The following is a 17,313-nucleotide window of genomic DNA, read 5'->3' on the forward strand; positions in this document are numbered from 1 at the left end:
AATGGCATGCGATTGAGGTCAGGCTTACAGTCCTATTCCTGCCTGCCTTACTTTTTTTCCCCTCCTCCCCCCGCTTTTAAATATAGGCATTGCATTCGCTATTCTCCAGTCAGATGGTGCCTCCCCCAACTCGATGGAGTTGTTAAAAATACTTGTTACCAGACCTGCCATTTCATGTGCCAGCTCCCTCCAGGCACGGGGAGGGGGAAACCATCCTGAGTGCCGGGCTGATGGGTGCAATGGTCTCAGCGCTTGGCTTCCACATTGGCTGTGCTCATGGCCGTGTCCTCGTTCCTGCTATCCAGCCTTTTGTTGCCTCTGTCTTTGTGTTGACCAATAGCTGGGGTGAAAAATCCATCTGTGCCCAAATCTCCCCAGCCATCACTTCACCGTGCTTTGCTTCCATCTGCAGAGGTGGGGAACTGCTCACCACCCCTTTGAGCATCCTTCATGAGGTCTCTGTCAACATGACTTTTGGTGGCTCCCACAGCACTTCTCAACTTCTTTGGCACCAAGACATAGTTGTCTTGACTGAGCAGCGCCTTTTCCAATCCCTTTGGGGCATCATTTGTTCTTAATATCCCTCTGTAGGCAGTGGTTCATCACCTTGGTCTACTGTGCCTTCCCATAGGTTTTTCCCCCTTTGCAGGAGGTCGTCATGTGCAGAAGTCAGCATAGATGCAGGGAGTTTAATCCCCAAATTACACAAACACTGTAATTCCTTTAATGAAGAAATTCCTGGCTCCTGCCCCTGGCTCCCTGTGCACCAGATCAGGTCCCGTCGCTCACCCAAGCCCTTTGGGAAATGGAGGAGCTACCTGATGCCTGATCTTTGCTGCTTCTTCCATTACCTTTAAGACAACCACCTTTACGTTACACACCCCACCAGCCTAAACCACCACCACCCAAACTCTCTCATGGCCACCAGACCAAGAAACACTTTTGCTACTGCCTCCAGGCATACCCGAGACACCAACACAACCAATGTGAGCTTGTTGGTGAAGACTGAAGAGCCACAGTTTCCCCAAGGGACTAATGCACCCAAGAGTGTTTCTCATGCCAAGGCGTCGGTGGAGACTCCCAGCCGGAGCTGAACCACCACATTCACATCTTGGATACAACCCGTCCTGCTGCCAGCAAAGCCTCCAATCCTATAAATGACACCACCAAGGCATGGGAGCAGGACCCGCATGGGCTAATGGAGCTGGCATGGCGTGTCCCTACCCAGTGAAGGAGCCCTCATCAGCTCCCACTTCTCAACCCCTGGCACAGGGTTATTCTTTCAGCAGCTCTTGTGTTGGTTTTTTGGGTTTGGTTTTTTTTTTCAAAGGGCGGGAAAAGGCGCAGGGAGCTGCAAAAGCAGGTCTCACTCGGGGGGCCAGAAATCTAAAGAAATCTAAATATATACCCGAGTCGAATGCAAAGCACAAGCTCGCAGCCCACACGTACCCTCCCTCGGGCTGCACTTGCATGGGAAACTTTAGGATTTCTTTGCTATAGGGGAAGGGGGAAAAAAAAAACACACAAAAAAACCCCAAAATTCAATCTCTCCTACCTAAAAATAAACAGAAGGCATGTTCTGCCTGTGCAGGGTGCCTTTAATAGCCACTCATTGCCCACCAGCTTGGGGAGGGGAGCTGGGGACTGGGCCTGTGGGCACCCAACTCATTTGGGGAGCAGCAGGACATGGGGAGCCACTGGACTTCATTCACACAGCAATCCACCCTTGTTGATTCTCCAGTGTCTTGTAACAGGGCTGGTCTCCCACTTCAGGCTTTCCCTGGAGATGAGGGGAGCTTTCTGCCCCTTCCCAGCAGGAGATGTGTCCCGGAGACCTCTGCATCCAGCTTGGCCAACATCAACAGCACACACTGATGCCCTGTAGGCAGTCAGGTCCCCTCTCAAAATCCATCTGCATTAGGACAGAGTTTCTGTGGTTTCTCTTTGAAACCAGACCAAAACGGCATATAATTAGATTGGGGTAATATACATTCATTACTGTAACCAACTGGCTGTGACGTGCTCGAGGGATACAGCAGCGCTGCGCTACGGGGGCACGGGGGAATCCACGGGACCTCCAGCAGCATGGGTGGCCCCATCCTGCTCTCATCACGGTTCTCTGCCAGGGATATCCCACCCCACGGAGAGCTCCTACAGGGACCCACGGCTTTGCGTGCATTGCAGGCAGGCTTTAACAGGGTGACCAAATCATCACATCCACCGTGACTGGGCAGGAGAGGTCTGTCTGTGCCCCCTGGCTCCAAGCCTAGCGAAGGGGTTTGGGGATGATGGGGAAAGCCAGGATCTCAGAAGGCTTTGCCCTGGGTGCTGTGCTTGCCTTCTCCAGCATTCCTCAGGGGCTTGCTGCCTGGCGTGGGGGCAGAGCAGACCTGCCGGGACAGCGGGTGCAAAACCACCACAGCTTCCACGATTTGTATGCCAAATCCTTGGCTCGGCAAGTCCCGATGGTCTTTGCCCGGTGGTGACACCCACCGTGTCCCTACCACGGCTGATGCCATCCCCGCAGTATCACCTCCTCGGTCCCTGACCTGCTCTTCCCTGCAAACCACTGCTGCATCTAGCTGAGAAACACATGCAGGCCAGAAGGAACAGCCTCAAAATCTCCATACCCCAGCAAAAAGGAGGGAAAAAAAAAATTCAAAAAAATACCTTACAGCAGATTCCTTGGCCTAACCAGTTCCCTCAAGACCTTGACACCCGCTGCTGCTCTCCTCAGCGCAGTAACAGATCTCTTTCTTCCCTTTAATAGCAGTAATTTGATCTCCTGCATGCAGGGCCATGCTTCACTCCCTGCCAGCCCTGCCTGGTATCCATCAGCGACCCCGGTGCTGGACAAGATCTGAATGAAAATGCTTTGCTTTCCCAAATCAGGTTAATGAGGAAATTGGTACATTTCCTTTGCAGGGCCGGGGCTGGCCCGCAGCGGGACACATCCTGCCATGGCCACATATCGGGGTGTCCAGGCAGGGTGGGCACCTCCTGCCCGATGCCCTGCCTGCAGCGCTGCCTATCGCTGGCCGCGGGGGCTCTGGGGTGCCAGGGGCAGGCAGCAGGCAGGAGTCCCTACAGAGGGGCGCACGAAGCCCAGCAAAGCCCGAGGCGCATGGGAACGCTTGTGCCTGTGCATGTGTAGGGAAGGGGAAGGAGTGGGGAAACAGGAAAAAACCCAATATATTTCATTTTTCTGTTTTCTAAATGGAATGCAAAAAATGCATTGCTAGAAGTCGTACTAAAAATCAAGTGTTTTCAAAACATTTGATTTGGGCACAGAGACCCGTTCTTGCTCTGTTCTCCTCTGATCCACCAAGAAATCACACCCAGATGCCCCAGCATCGATCTGCAGACCCTGTCCCCAGGCATGCCTCCTCCTCCTCCTCTCCCCGCAGCCATCCCTCGCAGTGACCCCCCCCGGCTGCCCCCACCTCTGCTCCCGAACCCCCCCTCTCCCCCTGCCCAGACCCCTCCTGTGCCTTCCCCAGCCCCAGATGAAGGCACCCCCCCGAACTGCCCCGCCGGCAGGATGAACTTTTCCTGATGGAGTATTTGCAAAGCTCCGCAGCCTTCGTTAGACCCAGCGCTCGGCTAAGGCAGCGCCAACGTTCCCAGAGCAGACCCTCAGCATCGGGCTCGGACACGTGCCAGTACCACTGCCTCTCCGGTTGGACCCGGAGCCTGCACACTGCAGCGGGGCACGGTTTTCAGGGGATCAGCTTTGGGGTTGTTTTTTCGATGGGGCTTGGTGATTGTCAGACCGGATCCCTGCTTTGTTTCGAGCACGCTGCAAGCCCACAGAGGCAGCTCGGGCCCCATATGTTTCCTAAATGCAGGAACGTCCCCAGCTCCAGCTGCGATGCTCTGGGGCAACAGACCCATGCGCAGCCTCACTCAAGGACCCCAATTCACCCCAATACTCCCACAATCCAGCCCTGATGCAGAGCAGCACGTGCACCAACACACAGGCACGGAAACAGGTTTGCAAAGCCTTGCTGGTACAATTTCCAGCACCAAACCCGCTAATGAAATTACAGATCCTGGGCTTAATGAAGATGAGCAGCAGGGCCCAGGCAGCACGGAGACCCCCTGCCACCTCCTCTCCTTGAGCCTGGAGTTGTTGGGCAGTGCCAGAGCATCGGTGCCTCCGCCGGCCCCTTGGCTCCCCGACTCCTGCCGGCAGACGGTCTAGGAGTGAGACTTTCCCGTGCGGGCAGGGAGGAGGGTGTGGGCAGGGAGCTTTTGACAGAACATGCCTGCAAAGCTGGAGATCCAGCAGACTCGGTTTGTTTCTTGCTGTGTCATTTCAGCACACACACAGAGGGAAAAGGGGGGGGGGGGGGGGGGGGGGGACAGGAACATTTGGCAAGCTGGCAAGGGTCTGGCTTTGCTGAGTGCGGAGAAAGAGCCGTTTCTTCCAAAGGGAGAAGAGGGTAAAGCAGGCTTGCTGCCACATACGTGCCCGTCGGGGATGGGCTCCAGCACCCACGGCTAGCAGCACGTGAGCTGCCGGCTCGGGCACCAACAGGAGCCATTTGGGGAAAACCAGCTCGTTTCCTGAAAAGTTAGGAAGGTTTTAAACCTTTGGAGTAGAACTTGAAGTCTCTCTGAAGTCCTCGCTTAAAAGACTCAGCATTTAACGTTTCAGAGGAAGAAGCAGGAAGGAGCTCTGTCCTGCAGTGCCACGAGTGCCAGGGACTTTTTGGCAGCCCCCGCCGCCCCCCCCCCAGCACACAGCACACCCTGCTTTGCCTGCACGGCCGGGAGCCACCAGGAATAGCTACAGAGGCATTAAGATCTGTACTTGCTACTGAGCTGCTAAGAGCACTGGGTGTTGATTAAATTTTCATACCTCCCTGACAGGATATTTTTTGTGTGTTGTGTTTTAATTTAAAACACACAAGAAGGGACTCCTTTTCCCTTTGCAAGCATTCCAGCTTGAGAGCCTGGCATCGTCCCAGGGCACAGAGGGCTAAAAAGCCAAGCGGTTTCCCTCTTTCGCCATCCCTCCCATCCCCTCCGCTCTCCAGCCTCTCCCTCCTCCTCCTCCTCCTCCTCTCCCCAGAGATCATCTCTAGCCAGCGCCGCTCCTTGCTGGGAGCCCACTGTCACCCATCACACTCCCAGCTTCACCCTCCCCAGTGCCCGAAGGAGCAGCAGGGCAGGCTCAGCCCCAAGCTGTGGGACCACTGCTGTACTGAGCTCCTCCAGTGCTCTGCCCATCACCATGGTGTCAGGGCGGGTGCTGTTTTGGAGTCTTTGCACCACTGGCCCTTGCTGCAGAGTCTCTGCGACCCTCGGCATGTGGCCAGCACCACTGTAGCTCTCATTTTGGGAGCAGGAACCCCAGGGGACAGGCATTGATGTCCAAAGGAGCTGCAGCAGCTCCTGGAAGCACCAGGGCTCAGGGAGGTTTCCCAGCTCAGCTCCAGATCCAAGCAAAGCCCAGCAGGAGCAAACTCCTCTCTGGTCAAGTCACTCATTTTGCTGGCCCCTGGCTGCCCCACATAAAGCCAGGCACTGCCCTCACTCTCCAAAAGGCAAGAGGAGAAACACACCCAGACCTGCATGATGCTCAGGTCCCACTCACACTGTTCACACACAGGTGCTTCGGGGAGAGCAGCTGAGCGCTGAGCATCCCAAGGCACGACTGTGACACCCTGGGAATTTATGCCAACAAGCGATGAGCGATTTTGTACACACGCACATGGAAAAATAATTGCTTTGCAACAGATACCTCCTCTGAGCCCCTCCAAGGCCACTCGACTAGTGCAACTGAGGACCTGGCAGGGAGCAGAACAGCTGAGCCTCGCACCCATCTCTGATCCATGTACTCCAGCACGGCCAGTGATTTAACACAACTCCCTTTCCCAGCACCCCAAATCAGGGCTGCCTGAACAGTCCCCATTTCAAAAAGGATGGATGTTTCACCACATTTGAAAACAAGGCTCCAGCAGAAGATCTCAGGTTTGGTGATCCATGGTCAAAACCAGCCCTGCTCCCAGCGGCGTGAAACCCCGACCTCTGCACGTGGTGAGATTCGTCTTGCACATGGTGAGATTCATCTCGGCCCTTTTGCACCTCACATTTAGAGGAGATCCCGAACACCGGGGCAGTGCCGGGCTCCAGCGCTCCCGCAGGGTGTCCTCCCCTTGCACCCTGCTGGCCGCAGCAGCACCTCGGGTGTGCTGGAAGCACGTGGCGGTTGAGTCACACTTGCTGCAAACCCCCTTCCTCGCAGCACCTCATGTTTTACAGCGGCTCTTGCAGAGTCTCTGCTGCCGGGCTCTGCACGCATGGTTCGCGCTTCGCACCTAACGAGAGCGTTAGCAACCGCCTGGCTGTTTGCAGGCGGCTGTTCAGCTTTGCACGGGGCTGCAAGACCTGCACACCCCATCTCTCCCAAGGCTACAGCACACAGGTCTGCCCACAAGCGCTGCCTTTTGGTAGGTATTTTGAAAGCTGCCGAGGACTTGATTCTCTTTCCGCCAAGAAATGCTTTCCTCCTGCTGCAAAAGCACCCGCGCCTAGCACCCAGCCCCAGCACCTCCTAAGTCTCCCTGTACCTTTTTGCCCTCCTGCTTCCCTGTAGTCCCAATCCCTTGCACCATGAGAGGTCTTTTGGGTTTATAGCAAGCAGCTGTGGCTGGCTAACTCCCATTAGGCCTTGCCATGCATTTTTTAGTAGCAGCACGGCTGCTCTTCCAGCGCTGCTGTAATGCTCGTGCCTAGGAGGCAAACGTTTTCACCCATCTAACAGCCGTGGCCCTGTGCAAAGTCAAGTTGGCTCTTTGCATGACCTGGCTATGGCTTGGTTATCACTGCTGTTCAGGCACTCCTGCCTGTCTGTAGATTGCTCTGACTCTCGGGAATTTACTGGGGCCACAACATTAGGATCAGGAGTTCAACCTGACAGCCAGATCCACGCAGGGAAACAGGTTTTCCCTGCACAGCAGGCTCTGGTCCTCTCCACCGGCCGTGCTGCATTTGTGAAGCACTTGGAGCCTCTCCCAGCGTGAGCAGAGGGTGCCCGGGGCCACGGCCAGACACATGCCCACACTGTACCTGTGCCCCCCTGCAACCACATGCAACCTCAGCAACCGCTTGCAACCACAACCACTTGCACCTCGTGGCAGCCTCAGACCCCATGAGCAACACCGGCAGGAGAAGCAGGCAGCCCTGGCTCCCCTGCCTGCGTCCATCCATGTTTGCATCGCTCCCACAGCTATAAACAGCAGCTTTGTCCATGCACTGGTGGTTTTGTTTGTCCTGGACTAACCAATTCCTGACTGGGGGCTGCGGTTCCCGTGCTGCATGGCTGGTGTACCCGCTCCTGCTGCTCCAGACAGCACAGAGCAATGCTCCGGGCAAAGGACCCAGCCAGGACAGGCAGCGCTGACCCCTCTCCCTGCAGAGCCCACCAGGCCAGCTTACAGCCCCAGCACATGCTTGCCACGGGTGTTTTTCTTCCCATCTCTCAGCTCCAGGCAGCGTGGGGGGAAGAGGAGAGTGGCAGCTCCCGGCAAGCCGGGTTCCTCCTCGCTACCTGCAAGCACAGTGGCTGAGCACTTCCAAATGGGAAAGCAAATAAACAATCTTGGTGAATAAATACAGCCTTTCGAGTCGGTGTTTCAGAGGAAATGAGAATTTCGAACTCCTCTCCTGTTTGCTCTCTGGGACCAGGGGAGCCAGGCTGAGCATCTGAAGCTGCCAGCACCACCGAGTGCCTGTGCCGTGTCCGGCCAGCCCTGCAGCACACACCGGCAGCCCCTCGCCAGCCCAGCCACCCCCCCAGACCTCAGCATCACTGTTTAATGACAAAACTGCAATCCAGTCCCTGCCCCGTGCCGACAAGTCTGCAGAGGCAGAGAAGTAGGACAGCGAGCCTCTTTGCCAGCATTATATTTCCCTCTGGTCCCTACAGAAATCAGGTTTGGTCTCGAGCCAGCCCAGGCAAGGGGCATCTGCTCCAGTATAAGAAGAAAAGCAAAACACTCCTTAGCCCCTGTTTTGGACTGCAGAGACGGCCAGAGGAGCCACAAAGCTGAAACTCCCCTCTAAAAGAAATCAAAGTCCTTCAGACTCCCAGGGACTGGAATTGGAAAAGCTGTAACACCCCACAGTTTAAGGCTTTTTTTTTTTTTTTTTTAACCCATACTGTGATTTCTACCTAGCAAAACAGCATTTTACACAGGCAAGGCTGATGAAAACAATGAGAAAGGCAATCACACCCATGAAAAAAACACACGTGGAAAGCACCACGGGGCTGATTAGCTTTTTGTGATGCTATCTACAAATTTTGGGAGCCATGCTTCCAGACCCAGTAAAATTGCGGAAAAATGGATCTTAAAATCACGATACAGTTACACGGGGGAATACTATAGTAAGCAATTTCTTTGAGAGATTGCTAAAGTGGTTTTCCTGTGATCTCCCTCTCCTCTGTGGTGTTAACCTGCAAGAACACAGCCTCCCATCACTTTATTCCGGTGGGAAAGCTGAGAGTCCCCCGCCGATCCCCCCAAACCTGGGACATGCGCTGGGCAAGGTCCATGCCGGTTAGCAGCAGGAGCCTGCTCTGATTTGCTGCTCTGAGTGATGAAGATGATGGCAGAGCATCCCAGTGGCTTTCCACCCCTGTCCAGCCCTCCTCCAGCATCTCCTGGGGACTGCAACCCCCATGTGTATGCCTCATTTTTCTATTAAAAAACAGGCAGAAGCCCATTTTGCTGCCTCCAAGCAGCAAAAAGACTGAGAACCCGTAGCATTTGCAACCTAGAGGCACCCTGCGAGACAGCCACTGTCCCCAGGGAGGGTGAGAGGCACAGCTCGACAGTGCTCAGAACAATGTCCGTCCCTTGCCGCCTCCCAAAGTGAATCAGCAGCATTTTACTCTACCAATGCCCCAATCCTCATTCAATTAAAAGCCAAGGAAGGTCCCTAATCCTTTCCATTATAGGTAAGTAATAGCTGGTTCTTTGCAGAGGAGCGGGAAAGGGAGGCACCTTATGGTCCAGGCCATTGGGGACACCATGACAGTGCGTGTCTGCCCGGCATTGTCACTGGTGCTGGGAAGATTATTTGGATAGTGGGGCTGTGGCCTCCCAAGTGTCCCGGTGAGCCCCTGATTTAGCAGCTGTGGTGGTAAACAGGGGATCCTGCAGGGTAGGTCCTGCAGAGCGTAGTTTTCAGTGCTCCTAGCAACATCTCCCATCCTTACCCTCCAGCAAGATCCAGATGGTGGATCAGCAAATCCCACCGAGCAGATCGGCTCCAGCCTTCCCAGTAAGGACATCCCAAACGGCAGGAGATCAGACTTTCTCAGGAACTGCCGGTACAAACCCTCGAGGTCGATCAGACCATAAATTGCCCACCTGTGTAGCTCACCGGGCTCTTCGAGTACCGCAGCTGGGGCTCTAGCATGGGGAATGCTGGTGCTAATTGCTGCAGGCGACAAAGGATGGGGAGGAGGGGACACGGGGAGCACCGATGGAAGCAGCCCCTGGCTTTTGCAGAGAGCTGGTCATTAACACAAGAAACAAGGTGCGGGGCAGGTTGCTGGCGCCAAGCACGGGCAGCGCTGGGCACGCACAGGCTGCAGCACAGTGGTGTGAGCAGGCAGCAGCTGCCCAGCTGCGCTAAAGGTAGGGGAACCACACTGCCAGGCAGGAGACATCACCTTTCCTGCTATACTCAATTATGCCTGGGCAACAGGCGCTGCAGTTAAGTCTCTAATCCCATTGATACATCAGCAGCCAAGAAATGGTCTTTTTTCAGTCCGAACACCCAGGTGGTTCAATCCTGTCTAATTCCCCCGCTGAAGCAGCAAGATCCTGACACCGCCATCTCCTTTAGGAAGAGAAAAACCAAATCCTCATGGTAAGGTCAAGCCCTTGCCATGAACTCTCCCCTTTCTACCCCAGCCTAGGTTTCATGATCAGTCTGCCCGTGCACGCCAACCTGCACCCCAAGAAGGACCCTGGGATGGACCAAGCGACGCTGGCAGCACAGTGCCTTTGCCTGGGGTTAAAAACCAGCCTTTCTGCTCACAACAAAGTAACTATCAAAGCATGTTTCCCCATCACAAACTATCCAATTTGCCTCCCGCAGAGCAATGCCACTCTGCAAATCTCCAGACACTATGGGAACCAGGGTATAAAAACATTCCCGGTGCAATGATGCCAAAATTGATGCTGAAATTAGGCTGGGAACAGAACTGGCATGGTTGCTTCTAGCCCATAAACTAAAACGTACATATACGGCCAATCGCCCACAAAGATATAGCACTTTGTGATCGCCTGTAGTTTTTTTTTCTGCTTCCAGCTTTGTCCCCAAGTTGCTCCCTGGGCACCCCAAGCACTTGGGCATCAGCAACTTCAAACCACTGCAAACCACAGGAACTCAGCCCAGCCTTTTTCCTGCTCCATCAGCGCTGATAGGTATTTGCAGCACAAACACCAGAGGTCCCAGCTCCCTGTAGGACACCAGAACACTGCCCCTGCCCCACGGAGGGGGTCCAAGCCCAGCTCCGGGGCTTTCCGAGGCCGCCGCAGGGATGCAGGCACATTCACTGCCTGGTCCGCAGGGAGAGCGGATGCGCAGTGCCCAGAAACCACGTCTGCTCTTACAAAGCTGCCCCGGGGAGCACAGGAGGAGGAGGAGGAGGGAAGGAAGGATACGTCCCCACTTCCCAGGGACAGCCCTTGCGCAGGAAGCTTCCTGCAGCCCGTGCCCACAAGGTTTTGCTCTCTGCAACGGGTTGCACAAGCAGCCCAGAGATGAGGCTCAAAGCCCTTAGAGCTCCCTTTGCCTGGAGACATGTAACACATGCCTCTTTATTCCCCATCCCCTGCCCAAACGGGATGGACTGACCCCATCTCCATCACGAAGGAAACTCAGCATCTCACAGACCTCCAGGACACAGAAATACCATCTCCGGCTCCCCATCCCCATCCCCAGCTGCCCAAAGAGACCCCAGAACAGCGCTACTCACATTGTATAGGACTGTGGTCCACCCTTCCATGGTGATGCACTGGAAGACGGTCAACACAGCAAAGAGGATGTTGTCGAACTGCGTGATCCCATCGTTGGGACCGATCCACTCCCGGCATTCATAGCCTGGGGGGCAACCCTGCACCCCACAGGGATGGGGGGGGTCCAGCTCCTCTAGTTCACCTGCGAGCACACAGCAGAAAGCCAAAGGATGCAGAGGTAAGAGAGAGGCAAGGGACAGGCAAGGGGAAGAGCCCAAACGCAGATGGGCTTGGGGCAGAGCAGGCGACCCTGCTAGGACTAGCCCTGGCTGCACACAAACTGCTCCCATAAGAAATTGGGACATCCCGAACACGACCCGGTGATGCCTGGTGTGCACAAAGCAAAAAGCGTGACCTTCTCGGCCCTGGGCTTCCCATGATAGCAACATGCACTCGTCCCAGCTGTTTTCCACCCATGGGATGCAAAGTGGGTGCAGAGCCCTTCTCCCCACCTGAATTGTTTGTGTAGCAGGCTCGGTGCAGCTTCCCGCTGTAAAACTCCAGGCCAATGATGGCAAACATGAGGATAGCAAAAAAGAGCAGCAAGCCAATCTGGAGGAGAGGCACCATGGCCTTCATGATGGATTTCAGCACAATCTGCAGGCCTGGGAGGGAAAAAAAAGAGAACAGTGATGCAAATCCCCTGCCTGGGGCATGTCCATCCCACCTCTGGCAAGAGGAGGACAGTGAGCAGAGAGGACAGACAGTCATCAGACAGATGCAAGAGGCCAGCACAGTCTGGAGGATCCCTTTGGGCAGCTGGGGACCATGGAGGAAAACACCATCCCAGGGGGAGCAGGGAGGGCCAGACTGCAGAGCAAGGCTCCAGGAGGGCTGGTTTCTGAATCTGGTCCCCTCGCTGGTGTCCTGCCTGTCCTTGTCCCACCTGGACTTGGTGGGATGTGGCCTGTGCAACTGTCCCCCTCGTTGCCCCCAAGGCACAGATCCAGCACACCACCTAGCTGGTGCCCAGGGCAGGAGGGGTGGGAAGACCCGTGCCAGCAGCAGCCTAGTTTCTTTATTTATCCCTGTGCCAGCAGATGAAATCCTGCAAAAACCTGAAATCTCCCCCGAATAAACCTCAGTCCTGAAAGGATCCACCCACCGCCTTCTGGCCAGGGAAGCAGAGCCGCCGGCGGGTCTCAGCGAGCCGCCAAGCCCAGCCTTGTGCCAGCACAGAGCGGGCTGGGCAGGGGAAACTGCCACCCAGGGACACCAAATGCTGCCATCCTAGAGTTCCCGCTACATGGGGAGGTTTGTCCCCCTCTTCCCTGATTTCACCCTACGTCCCTGAGGTGACACGAGGACCCCTCTCACTCTGAAGGACATCAGGAATGGATACGGACACCCCGGGAGGAGGACCAGGAGCATCCAACTTACTGGGAATGCCTGAGACGAGCTTCAGAGGTCTGAGCACGCGCACGGCCCGCAGCGTCCGCAGGTCCACGTGGGTGTTGAAGTGTGTCCCAGCAGTGGCGAGGATGCTGTGGGCAGACAAGGATAGAGCAGAGTTATCCTGGGCAAAGACCTCAGCCACCCCAGTGCCAAGACCCATGTTCTCACACCAGGCTGGGGGAAGTCACAAGGAAGACCGTGTCCCTGGGTAGGTACAGAGATTCAATGCCTCGCAAAGCCCACATGCCAGCAAGCCCCGTTTGATGCCGGCACCAAAGCTCATGGGCCACTATGGTCAGCCAAAGCCACTCAGGGGCCACCCAGCCCTGGCAGCCCCCCATCGATGCCCCCCACATGCCAGGATGGCTGGGGACAGCCCCACGCTGCAGCGCTGGCCATCACCCATGCCATGCAGTTGCACTCTGGGGTCTCAACACTGCCGACGCTGTGCTCATCACAGCTGCGTGGGTTTAACCTCCCTTCCAGGCAGGTGGCACGTAGACCACAGATAGTGCCCCACAGATGGGGATCTCTCCCCTGATGGTCACCCATGCTCCCCTGGCAGCCCCTCCAGCCATCAGCTGCTCTGGCTTTTTCCATAATTGGAGCTTCCTTGGAGCCCCACCTCTGGAATTGCCAAGAAGGAGCCGAGAACCTCACACGCATTCAAAAATCTATAGTAATGAAAGTTTGATGACCTTGGAAGGCAACCAGCAGGCACAGGAAGGACTCCAGAGGTTTTCTTTTAAAACACAAAGATCTTTTCAAACCCATCTCTGGAAAATAAATTGGGGCAGAAGGGAGCCGGTGCACACCGAGTCCAGCAGTGGAAATACTCAAGGCCCCTGTACTTGCTGGGGGGATGGGGATGGTGCAGCTCGGAGATGCTGGCAGAGCTGCAGGAGCACAGACAGCGGTGCCAGAGCTTGTGGCCTCCTCTCCCATCTGGGCTGGGTCCCCAGGTGCTGGGCGAGGAGGAGGAGGGAGGGTTGCAGTGGAGGAGCAGGGGATGGGAGAGGAGGGGATGGGGAGGAGAGCGGGACAGAGGGAGGCAGCAGCCTCAGGGCTGTTAGCTGTCAGCAATCCAAAAAACAAGGGAAATTGGGTCATTGTTCCACTAATTCATCTAATTACAGGCCAGAGCAGCTCGCTGGTGCGCTGAGCAATTAGCACTCTTTCTTTCCCCCTCTCCCCGAGGTACGGCAGGTACCAACCTGCCCCTCCAGAAAGGCGGCTGGGTTTCCTAGGATACCCCAGCAGCAGAAATGCTCTCACATCAGCAGACCAGGTTGTTTCAACTCCTTTTCTTAGCCTCCTCCTCCTCCGTGCCCCAGCACAAGGGGTCAGCTGCAAAGCCTGGCCCCAGCAGCAGATGGGATGCATCGCCCCAGCATCACCCATCACCCACAACTCCTCATGTATCGGGCTGCTTATCCCCAATATATAAAGGGACCTTTTACCTTTGATGGCACTTTCCCTTTCCCCCGTGCCCCAGTCCGTGACCAGCCCCCGCTACCCATGGAGCTGATGGGAGAGCAGAAAAGGGACTTAATTAAGTCAGGAGCACCCAGAGGCTGGGGAGACCTGCATTGTTAAATTGGTTGTAAGATCAAAATCAGTAAGTATGATAAAGCACGGCCACTCAGCAGCACATGGAAGACAGAAGAGCACGGGTGCTTTCATTTCTTTCATGCAACCTGCCAGTGAGAGCAGGGTAACCCAGCGCTCCCCAAAACACTGGTGTAGAGGACGCAGTGCACCCAACACTACTTTGGACAACGCAAGACCCTCCTTCGGCTTTTGCTCCTCGTATCCTGATATCTGGTGTCCAAGCAGCCTCCCAAAGGGATGGGGAAAAGGCATTTTGCAGCCCCTGCGCTGACTCCAGCCGGGACCGAGCATCTCCAGAAGACCGGGGCTGCACCTGGGCTGGACACAGGCTCCAGCCCTTCTCCCGAGGGTTCACCAATGCAAGCCCAGCACCATGAAAAGCCAGCTGGAAGGCTGCTGGCAGCAGCGCAGGATCGACAGCTCTCTCCTACCACCACGGAGCAGGATGAGCCGTGGTCCTACAGAGCCGGGCGGAGTGACGGAGGTGGAGCCGTCACCAGTCCCAGCCACACCGCACATCTCCTCCCCAGGGCAGGATCAACACTGGCCACCCATCGTGGCCGAGGGGAGCAGAACACCCTGGCTGCAAAGTCCTCCGCTAACCCAGATTTGTTTGAAGGGCTCAGGAGCCGCCGCGCCGAGCCTTCAGGCAAGGTTCAGGCGATTTCAGGGCACTACTTCCCAGCGCTCTAAATTAGCTGCTAAGAATGGGACTCCTCTGTGGCAAGGTGACATGCTCCTTGTCCTCACTGGGGGACAAGGGACATCACGAGCTCTTTTGGAAGGAGGTTTGGACAGCTCACCGGAGCGAGGTAGTGGCACTGCAGACGTGTCTCCCGACGGACGACAGAAAGATGACCCACCACTACAAAATAGGTGCCTCTGCACCCTTTTGCAGGCACAGCTATGGTTCCCGGTGAGGGCAGGTGCACTGGGATCAGGTGCTCCTGGAGCTTCTCCCTGCAAACCCATCCATCCCAGAGCCTCCAAGCAGGGTCTGAGCAGCCCTGGGCCATTTTTAGACCAATTGAGGTGGCTGGAAGAAGCCAAGCAGGCTTCCAGGCATGCAAGGATGGCTTCTATCTGCCCTTCCCAAGCCCTTCAGTGGCTCTAAATAACACACATCACCTCTCCCCAACAGCCAGGCTTCTCTAGTACGCACAGACACCATTACCACATTACCGCTAATAATAAATACAATGCTCAAAACACACCTTCCTGCCTTGGAGTTCAGCATCTCACCTGTTAATCGGTTATTAACCCTCTAAGCATGCCTTTTTTTTCTTTTTTTTGTTTGCAGAGAGCCATCCGTATCACCCAGCACGACCTATTTCCGATTTATTTATTGACACACGTTAAGGTTTCTTATAGCTCCTCGGGATGTGCGGCACAGAGATGAGACTCGGGCTGTGACAGACCTTTGTGCTGACACAGGGCGGCAGCTCCGGTATCTGTAGAACAATTTAAATCCTTTTCGAACACTTACAATATCCACGTCTGACGTGCTAATAATTATTCTTTATTTTTAGGCAAGGACCCAAACTAAAATTACATCTCACCATCCAAGTTATTTGAAAAAGCTGCCAGATTGGGCTATAAAAATCCCAATGATCTCATGCTTTTCATCATATGTACTGGAGAAAAAAAGAAGGGGAAAAAAAAAAGTGAAGGCGTTTTTATAGGTCACCCAGGCAAAGGGGTTAGTTTTACTTCTTCAGAGGAAAGGGGGAAGAGAGACTTCAGGTGGAGAAAAGAGCAGAGAGGAGCTATTGGAAGAATGCAAATGAGAGAGGAGGCAGGATGGGAAATATATGCTAATCCCCCAAAGTATAATTGAATAGTGAGCAATCATTGGCAGACAAAAACATGCTTTCGGGAAAAAAAGAAAAGAAAAAAAAATCCGATGCTTTGTGTTTGCAACCAGGATGATTATTTTATTTTATTTATTTACAGGCTCCGGAGCGAAGGGCGAGCTCCCGCTGGGCCCGCCGCACCTGCAGGCTTTGGGGCTGGCTGCCGGCGGAGCGATGCTCAGCCCTCGGGCACCGCTCCAGCTCGCAGCAGCTGAGCAAAGCGCATGCCCTCGCCTCCAGCTGAAGACCCGCACCTATGGATTTCTTTTCCGGGGGGGGGGCAAAAAAAAAAAAAAAGAAAAGAATTATCACGTTTTCAACGACTCTCTGCTCTTTGGGACTTAGCAGAACAAACCATGAGCGATGCTCCATGACCCTGCCCACACAAAAGCCTTTTTATTAGCACAGAGCCAGCACCAAATTCGGGCACTATCACACACTACAGCACCCACCGTGCCTCCGCTGCCCGTGCCAGGGGCTGCGTATCACACCCGCTCCCGTCCCCATCATCCCATCGAGAGCTGCACCAGCAGCCCTGAGTCTCAGCCCTCGGGGACAGCCCACACAGCTCAGGACATGCTGCAAAGGTCTTCGTACCGGGGACCCCAAGCAAAGGCTGAACCCCCAGATGATCAGATTGTCCCTTGATTCATCCCCCCAGCCCAAACTGAGCATCCCTTGACCATTTCCCTCAGGGACTGCTGCAGAGGCACGTGCAGACAAGCTGTCCCAGCAAAGGGCAGCTCCGGGGTGTGCTGGGTGAAGGGAGGGATCGGCTGAGACAGACTAATCTCAGCTGAAAATCTGGGACAGGGAGGGTGCTGGCTGGCTGGCTGGCTGGCTGGCTGGCTGACGCGCAAATTAATATTTATAATTAAGTGGAAAGGCCCCTGAAGGCTTGCACTGCCACCTGACTCTACGAGGGAGACTACTTCATAATTAATACACTGGTCAAACGGCTCACAGAAAGTAAGTTACCTGATGAATTTACCCCATTCTTGCCCTTATCTGCTGGTGAATCAATCCCTCCCCTCTCTGCAGAGAGCATCACGAGTAGCGGGATGTACTCTAGGCTCTTGGGTCCAAACTCTGCTCGAGGCAGGGCCAGCGGGATTGGGTTGCCCACCCTCAGGACGCCCCAGCAGAGCACAGTGGTCCCGCTTTGGGAATGCCAAGGGACAGGGAGACCAGGTCCAAGTCCTGCCATCAGCACAGTGCAAAGCAACCTCAAAGCCTCCATCATCTTCACTTTCTCTTTCTAGGTTTCGGGGCCGTGACACAAGTGGATTGCACTGCTGCAAAGCTGCTGATCCCGTCTTTCCTGGCTGCTTTGAGAGCCCTGAACTGGGCACCAACAACTCCCTGCAAGGTGTAATGAGGGCGAACAACAAAATCAGCCTTTACCAGCCTTT

The 17,313-nt window shown here is 55.1% G+C and overlaps 1 protein-coding gene across 1 annotated transcript in view; it reads right to left on the minus strand.

The window, feature by feature from the left end:
* Nucleotides 1-17,313, minus strand: part of CACNA1E (calcium voltage-gated channel subunit alpha1 E) — a 173,040-nt gene that overhangs the window by 63,423 nt on the left and 92,304 nt on the right. The window contains exons 7-9 of the mRNA XM_041127951.1: nt 12,423-12,526; nt 11,495-11,647; nt 11,003-11,184 (exon numbers count right to left, since the gene is read on the minus strand). Coding sequence (XP_040983885.1) covers nt 11,003-11,184; nt 11,495-11,647; nt 12,423-12,526 — 439 coding nt within the window. The remainder of the gene's footprint in view (nt 1-11,002; nt 11,185-11,494; nt 11,648-12,422; nt 12,527-17,313) is intronic.

The sequence above is a fragment of the Aquila chrysaetos genome, chromosome 12 (genome assembly GCF_900496995.4).
Source record: "Aquila chrysaetos chrysaetos chromosome 12, bAquChr1.4, whole genome shotgun sequence".
NCBI lineage: Eukaryota > Metazoa > Chordata > Aves > Accipitriformes > Accipitridae > Aquila > Aquila chrysaetos.